The sequence below is a fragment of the Poecilia latipinna genome, unplaced genomic scaffold (genome assembly GCF_001443285.1).
Source record: "Poecilia latipinna isolate Pla-1442-1.1 unplaced genomic scaffold, P_latipinna-1.0 Scaffold610, whole genome shotgun sequence".
NCBI classification, from domain to species: Eukaryota; Metazoa; Chordata; class Actinopteri; order Cyprinodontiformes; family Poeciliidae; genus Poecilia; species Poecilia latipinna.
The window spans coordinates 150,916-159,755 of record NW_015113226.1 but is presented as its reverse complement, the minus strand read 5'-3'; the positions used below and the strand labels follow the sequence as shown (position 1 = coordinate 159,755).

Sequence of the window (8,840 nt, the reverse complement as noted above, 5' to 3'; positions counted from 1 at the left end):
CCGATCGATCGATCGGCACACCTCTAGTCTGTAGTGTAATGTTAACAAGTGGGTCTTTAATACAAGTGCATACTGCAAAATCTCTTTTTTTCTTCCTTTGAAAAGTGTCCTAGGCTTAGTGTTTCTGGGTTTCAATTCCATAAAGCCATTTATGGATTCATTCTGTATCGTTGTATAAAAAGTCAAACTGGACAAGTGAGTTTCTGTTTTGATGTCCGTTTTCAGCCCTCGGAATCCCCAGTTAGTCATAGATTGTGTATCTCTCTTAGTTTTTATTTTTTATTTTTTTTATTTTAACAGGGCACCTCTCTTCCACTGTTGCATCATTCTTGCTCAGGAAGGGGAAATACTCCAAAGTCAAGATTTCTATGCAATCAGTTGTATTTTATAATAATTTGGACTGAATCAAACTGTGTTTTTTATGTTTTAGCTATGCATGTGTGGGTTATTTTCAGGTGCTCCAACTTCCTCCCATGGTCAAAAACATTCACGTCAAGTTAATTGGCCACTAAAACGTATCCCTACGTATAAGTTTTAGTGGCACATGGTTTTGTGTCTCTGTGTTGCAATTCAATGAACTAGAAACCTTACTCAGGATGCTCTCTTTCCATTGACAGTTGGAGATGCTTATGTGACCACCTGAGTCGGTAGAATTGATGAATTGGTCCTAAAACTCACTACATGATTGTGTTGTGTTTGTTTTTTTAAAAGTTTAACCTGGTTGTGGTTCGGTAATTCCCTTCCACTGTTTCCACATCTTTGCATAGGATGAGGGATTGCTGTAGAGTCAGTTTGTTTTGTTGGAACTCAACAAAATCTCTGTTAACATTTGTTCTGTTGATACCGAAATGTCAATCAATTAATTTTGTAGCCAATTTCTGATTACTATCTTTTATAAAGTGTTGTCCATTTCAATTTTAGCCAATTCCTAAGTATATAAAACACATGGGAAAAGTGATCATTAATTATTCGTATGAGCACCACAGGTGATGACATACCACATATTATTGCATTGACATTTTAGACTATTTTGAGCATTTTGTGTTAGGGTGTAGCACGGCTAGCATATTGAGATAAACATTACTTTCTTACTGAGATTTTTCAAAAGGCTGTCAACACTTTCAAATGCAGTATGTGCCATGACAGACAGAGACGAAAATAAAAAATATATACCTTAGCAACTTTATAGTACTCCTTTAGCTTTGCTCTTATCTGCTGAAGCTCTGTGCTTTATTGCTCTCTCGAAGGCTGAATAAAACTCAGACATATCTCAACCTGTCATAGAAAATTTAATTTCCCTATAAATAGATTTTTTTCCCATCTTGTACTTCCTCTAATTTCAGTTTTAGATACCTCAGTGATCCTGAAGTTATGTGGCTTTGCACCTTTTCCACAGCTTTTTTAGTTTGTAATGGCCTGGTCATCGATCAGAGCTTATCAAGGTGCAAATACTCGTATTGTGGTCACCAGTCAATTTCTCTGGGCACCCATAATCCTCTTCAAAACTTTCAATATTTGGTCTCCAATTGACCTTTTTTCTTCTGTGTATGATGGCCTCTCAGGTGCAGATCAGGACTGAGTCTTGCATATTAATCAAACATTAGTGCTGTCTCAGAGGAGCAGACCAACGTAGGCTCTCCCTTAATCCACTTTTGGTTTTACCCACTGCCTCTGGTCAGTGTGATTTCTTTGCAGACTTTTCTCATGGATCTAAGTTCAGACCCACTGGTGTTAATTACCACAGCACTTCTCTCGCCTCCCCAGACTGTGATTGGCTATCTTTATTTGAGCAAAGAAGTGCCCTTGGGGCTGTGTACTGTGTGTGTAGATTGTGTGCTGCTTTGATTGCAGGCTCTTTTAATAAGAGCAGATCAAGATGCAGAGATTGATGAGCTTTTCTGCTCCTGTGGGCTTCAACAAGCTTGCGTTCTAATTTTGTAGACTGATGAATGTGAAATTTTCCTTTCTCGGGATCTGCAGATGGAGGAGAGGAAGAATGTGGTAGATGCAAAAGTAGAGACAGATGGAGGTAAGCAAGGAAGAAAAGAATGACAAAAACTGGAGGACAGGGAAGGCAGGCAGGGAGCGGAGGTGACTGAAGCAAAGGATGAGGCCAGTGGAATTTGTAATCCAGGACTCTGGCTTGCTGACAAGCGCTGTCATAAACACACACACAAACACACATTCCTGATTGGGGAATGGCCTCCAGCACAGAATCAGTGCATCCAGGTCTACATTTAGAGGCTAGTTGGAGATGACCTGTTTGAAAGGTGTTTTAGGGCACGAGTGAGCCATGTTTTCTCCGCCTGCCCTGCTAGCTTGGCACGACCACTCAGATGGACATAATAAGAGGGATGGAGGGAGCAAAAAATAAGACAGACAGCCAGGGACATGAAATCAGACAGAGAGGAGAGAGACAAGTTCAGAATTGGCAGCCTTACTTGCCTCTCGTCTTTGTGTTTTCCAGTACTCCTCCTCACTCCCTCCTCTTTCCGAATCCTTTTGTCCCTCCCTGCCTTTGATTTTTCTTTTTCTTTTTTATACTCTATATTCTGTTTAAGACAGTGGCCAAGTGAGGTGGTGACAGCACTGGATGAGTGAGGAAATGTGTGGATGGATGCGATGACTTAGGTAAGAAAAGAAACTGAGGGACAGAGGGCTAACAGGAGCGAGGATGGAAAATGATGGAAAACTCTCAGGTGGGAACTTGGAAAGCTCCCCTCAATTCTTTAAATATATATATATTTTTTGTCTATTTTATATTTTTTCCTGCGCTCTCTTATTTTAGGGAATCCTTTCCTGCTTGGTGAAATAGCTCACATGCTGGAGGTGTTTAATCTTGATAACTCATGGCGTTATGGGACTCACGGAACGCGCGTCACAATGTGTTTGTGTTTGATTGTTGGTTGTTGTAATGATAGTCACGTAGCTCTGCTGTCTGCCTCTGCTTGCCTCCTGGATGTTCAAAGGCTGTGGAGCTCGGTGGCTCCTCCAGGAGTCAAGCTGTTGCTGCTGCTGCTGGCTCATTCGCGTCAAGCGTCTTCACAAACTCTGCTATAGCTTCATGCATGCCCTATGGGGAGGTTTAAGTCATTTGTAGCCAGTCAGGTTTAGTTCCTCTTGTTCCAGCTGTTGCTTCGTTCACTGCCACACTGGATCACATCCCCGGCTTTTAATAAGAACTTTTTGTGTCTTGTTGTTGAAGCTTATTTTAAATTCCTCTCAGTAACGATGTCAGCATGCCAAAATCCAAGCCTTCAATCAGTCAGTGTCAATGCTTCCTTTTCCAACTATTCCTCATGTTCTTTTCCCAGTCCCTCTGGTGTCTGCTCACATTCAGTGACAATAGGGTCTGGGGATTCTAGCAAGATGATGTTAGCAGGACAGCTGGGCCTGTTACACTGGTTATTCCTCATAATTACATCCACTCTAATGGCCTCAGTGACGGAGTGTGTTAGTGTGTCGTAGGGTTGCAAAGCCCAGAGGCACAGAGTGTCACTGAAAATGACAAGTGATTGCGACATTTTTGCAAGATCTCACATAAACAGTTTAAAGTTTACAGTGTAGGCATGCAAAAATGGCACCTTCTCAAATAGACAATGCAGTCTGGCAGTATTGGTTCGGGTGGACTTCTCAGTAACCCTCAGTGGAGGTCAACACCTCACCTCCCTTCTTTCCATTGTTTCATTCGCAGCACACAATGTCACAATTTAGACATCCATATGGGTGTGAATGTCATTGTGTATTAAACCCAGGAAGTAATCCTTGTTTCAGCAATTGGCCTTTTCATGCTCTCTTGCATTGTTGCTTTTTGCAAAGACACTTTGCCCACCCTGTTAATTAGCCAGGTGAACCCCAAGAGTTCAAACATTATTTATTCATCGAGTCCTCAATTCGATCTCATCCCTGAGCAGTGAGTTAGTGTGTGTCTGGGTGTGTGCTTGTGTGCATTTAGGATCAACGCCAAGAGGATGTAGGGTTCAAAGAGTCAAAGTATTTAATACACACACACGCAGGCACACACACACACACACACACACACACACACACACACACACACACACACACACACACACACACACAGACTTGAAGGAGTTGACTTTTAGCAAATCAGCAGCTTCAGAGATTAAAACAAAGCAAACTCCCCTTGAATAAATTATCTTTTTTTCCCCTCTATTGCCTCTTAATACACCTACACACGGTTGTCTCTTTTGAAGGAGTTTAAAGGATTCTAGACAGCTAAAGAACAGGTAGTGGAAGATCAAAAGTGGGCAGCTGACATTTTCTTGTGTGCTGAGATTTCTTATAACTGTAGAGCAAATATGTGTTGGGCGTAATGCATCAAAGTCTGAAAAAGCCAGTGTGCTTATCCTTAACTACTGTCTTGTTCAGTACTCACCGTCTTGAAAGCAACAGTTCTTTTTGTAATTATAAAAATGCACAGGTCAGAGCTGTGCAAAAGTCTTTAGCCATTGCATTTGTTTTGCTTTCAAGGGATAATCTTTTGTCTAATATTTGAAAAGGCTATTGAATTATGGTTCTCTGGGATTTTAAAAGGTGTTTCAAGGTGTTTTTCTTTGAATACTGATTGATTATTCTCTCATTTTCACTATTTTTCCTGATATTTTTCACAATTATGCACTACAATGGTTATTTGGAGGTTTTACTTGGATCTTTTCTGCTCATGAAAGATTTTTTTTAATCTTGCTTTTTGCTTTCCAGTCATATCACTTCATCACCAATTCTTAAAGCTATTTCATACACACGGGTTGCCATTTTTTCCCCCCTTCAGTTTCATTTTGTACCCTTTAACAAACAATTTTGGATACCATTTAATTTTTTGTTGTGAGCCTTTTGAAACTTAAGAACTATAACAAATTATGACTTCTTTTCATGCTGGTAGATAGTAACAACTGAAGTAGAAAATTTAATTTCCTTCAGTAGAGATTAGAAAATTACTCTAAATTGTTATCTGTCAAAGCAGATACAAAGCATCACTCTGATAAATATTAATGGATGCATTGTTGGCAAAAATGTAAAATGACAAAAGGCTCCTCATTGTGCCTGAAATTGTGTAATCAAGCACAGCCCTCAAATTCACCAAAACAAGATTGATGTAGTTTGTAGTTCCCATCAGTGTATATATATGCATTACGGATTACCTTCTGAACTCAGTGATTAATTGGATATTGATTTGATTGATCTACATAGACTCAGTTGGATTTTATTAAACCAGACATGATAGACATGATTTTGTGCTGTTTTTTTCTAGTAAAATGCTGATATATAGTTAACGAATAATTCATGCATAAAGAAAATTCAATTGAATGCAATAAAAGTCTGTTTCTTGCTCTATTTTTGCTTTTTATATATTTAATGCTAAAAAAATTCTAACCATTTTGCCACAGCCGCATGATTGAACAGATCTGGTTCAGCTATTGTTGTTCTTGTCATAGCCCTGACACTTCCTTTATTCTAAACTCTGCTCAGGCTTTTTTTTTTTAGCAACCACTGTGCAAAATTATGTCACGGTCACATGAAAGGACTTGACAGAAAATGGGTAAAAAGCTGCCAAACTTAGACAAAAACAACACTGACAAAAATGAATTGGAACCAAAACATTACACTAAAACTGGTAGCATTTAGAACATTTCGACAATATTACAAATGTGTTATTTGCATATGTAAGACTTAGACTGAATTATTTTACATTGTAAAATCTGTATCCTATGCTCATGTCTCGTAGATTTATTTACCTTAAAAATGTAATACATTAAAACTTGCAGAGACCAAATCTTTACAATGCTTGTGCAGAAACTGGTATAAGGTGTATTCACAACTGACCTATGTGGCCCACCTTAAATGGACCAGAGTTTGTTTCCCCCATCTGTCTAGACCTTTTGTGCAGATGTGAATATACTCAGGTGACTCCTGGTGGTTGGTCACATGGTCACATTGCTGATTTCAACTCTATGTTATTACTACCAGCTAATTGTTAATTCAGAGGCCGAATATGCACTCATTCAAAGATTACATTACCAGCAATTCGTTAACATTTGCAGCTTTTGTGTGCAGTTTTTCTCCAGGAATGGTTGAAATGCTGCTTGAATTTCAGGAACCTTGTGTGTCAAAAGCACAGAGAAGAAAACGGAAAACGTAAGAGTGACACTGGTTGAGAAGAGGAATATGAGAGGAGATGATGAAGGGCTTTTGGCAGTATTTCTGAGAGCTCCATCTTCCCCTCAAAGTGTGGTTTCTCTTTGATATATTTTCCTTTTTCCTTGGCAGTCACGTTGAGACGACACAAACGTTCGACCTCTGACTTTACAGTAGTTCTCTCTCTGTGGGGATCCACTCTCACCACCAGTTTTCGGGTTATTTTTAGAATCTATCAGCAGCCGCAATTTTCTAGAGAAATTGTTTTACCTGCACTGCTGAGTTTTGAGCTGTGTATATGGATGATGTTCTTAGAAATGGATGCACTAAACACAATATTCCATGAAGAACATTTTTAGTGCTAAATGATAATTTAACATGACAAAGCAATGTTGGTGTCAAATAAAACATGCAATTCTTCACTTATCCCCAGCAGGGAAGCTTTTACAGTTAATTCTCAATGTGATCACAAGTTAATGCTGTTTACAGAGAAAGTGTAATGCCTTAGTTTTTCTGCTTAAGGGCATTTCCTGTTAGTTAACCTGTAGGTTCAAGGATTTCTGCTATAAGCTAAAGATCAAATTCTTACTTCGTCTGTGGCAGTCCACAGTGAGACCTTTATTTCACCAGGAGTATTTAGATAATTTGTTTTGGCTAAACCTTTGCATTTGAAAATAATCCTTTATGATTGCATCACTAATGAAAATACATATTATTTTTAAATCTTGGAGATGAACGAAAATTACCCAAATCACTATAGCTTAAATTATACATCAATGTGATCTTCTCTTAAGCTTTAGGAAATGCATTTGATAAAAAGTTAACAGTTAAACTGTAACTTCTTAATTATTTTAACTCTGATCTTTATAATTAATATTCATAATTTTATATCTGTGACCATTACAGATTAAAAAGAACATGATATTTTAAGAATTACTTGCTGTTTTACCAAGTGTGGCTACACTGGGGATAAAAGTCTCCAAGCTTTTCTAATGAATAAATTACTTAATCAGTTCATACTAAGTTCACGTTTATTTTTGGAGGTTAGTTTGGGAATAGTGGTAACATATTTCCTTTTCTCTGTTTTCCTGTCTTGATCTGGTCATGAATTATAAAACCAGATGTATATTATTTCTAGAATTACAGCTTAAAGCTCTGCCATAAACAACAGCATTTTTAGGGCAGTTCGTTGACAGCAAAAGCAAAATGTAAAAAAAAAAAAAAAAAAAAATGGTATTGACCTTTCAAGTTACAAATGGTTGCCTATGTTTGCACGTCCCACAGTTAAAGTTACTTTCATCAATCATTTGGATGTGTGTTAGTGGCCACTTACTAAAATCAAGTTCCATATTTTTACCCTTTTTGGTCTTTGACATTTTTCGACACTAAATATCTGGTAAATAGTTGCTAAATTCTTGAATGTTTGTCGTGTTTTTGATTGGTAAAGGCTCTAAGTGCAGAAACAGACTGAGGTAAAATGGGAAAACACAGAAAGTGCCGGTAGAGGAACATAGATACAGATAAATGCACACTTAAAAATAACACAGGAACCATTTCACAAACTTTTTGGCATCCAGACCCTCACAGGTCAGAGTTTTAACAGAGTTCTGTTGCAAATGCCAAACAAAACTTTGAGACTCTTGATTGTTCTGGATATGTGCAACAAAAATTTTGTTTGTCTAGATCCCAAAAAAATCTACTCTGCTTTAAATGACTAAGTAGTGAAAGGAAAGAGTAAGTATAGGTACATCAGCTTTTAGTATCAATAACAGAAACATCACTACTTTCAGATTGATACTTTTACTCTGTGAAAGTGTAGTAAAGTAGCCTCATCTACAGCTATAGCAGTCAAGTCCTCCTGTGTCTCTAATGGTCACAGTTACCATAAATATTTCATCACAGTCCTTTGAAAGCAGCTGTGGGTTCGCAGCTTGCAGGTGTATTCAGCCTCTGATTGAGCCATAACTCTAAGCCTCTTTTAGTCATTCCCTGGGCTGAGCTACAGCTTTATGTCTGGACGATCACCCACCGTCTAGCAGAGCCAGAGACACTCGGGTTAGACTGGGGTCAGACGTAGGGTTTTTTTTCTTTAAAGGATCTCTAGTGAGGATCAAGGAGACTGAATTTCTTCTGAGTATTTCAGCAGCGGCTGCTGGGTGGGTGGTTATAGCAGGGTAGTGCTGTGTCTACTTCAGGGGCCATTTACAGAAGTAGACATTAGAGTGTTTGTCAGGAACTGCCACAACTTTTAATGACAGTGGGCAGATTTTCAACTAGTTTATTTCAATAATTAATTTTTAAAAAAATGCATGAATTACTCATAATGTTATACAGATTGACGTACTTCAAGACTTAAATCTAATGCAAACACAACATTCAGTTTTCCTGTAGTTTAAAATATTACCTGCAATCAATTAAGATTTTTAACAAAATAAAACTTACCATATGCACGTAATCCTTTGTTGGGACTTCTTTTATATGAATTACTGCACCGTTGCAGCATAGCACGGTCAGCTTGTGGCTCTGCTGAAATTTTAAGGAGGCCTGGTGTCTTTCATCGTCCTTCTATCACTACATAGATTCTTTTTGGAGTTTAAGCCAGGCGAATTTGTCAGCCAATCAAGAGCAGTGATGGTCATTAAGCTAAGTATTGATCACATTAGCAGTGTGGGCAGATGCCAAGT

General features: G+C 38.3%; 1 protein-coding gene across 17 annotated transcripts in view; it reads left to right on the top strand.

The window, feature by feature from the left end:
- srcin1a (SRC kinase signaling inhibitor 1a) overlaps nt 1-8,840 on the top strand; it is a 116,187-nt gene that overhangs the window by 45,104 nt on the left and 62,243 nt on the right. Inside the window, exon 1 of one of the 17 annotated variants that reach the window (XM_015042971.1) lies at nt 2,579-2,699. The exons of the other annotated variants lie outside the window; for them this stretch is intronic. Within the exon in view, the coding sequence (XP_014898457.1) occupies nt 2,675-2,699 (25 nt within the window). The 5' untranslated portion in view covers nt 2,579-2,674. Of the gene's footprint in view, nt 1-2,578; nt 2,700-8,840 lie in introns of those variants that run through there. 17 annotated transcript variants of the gene reach the window in all.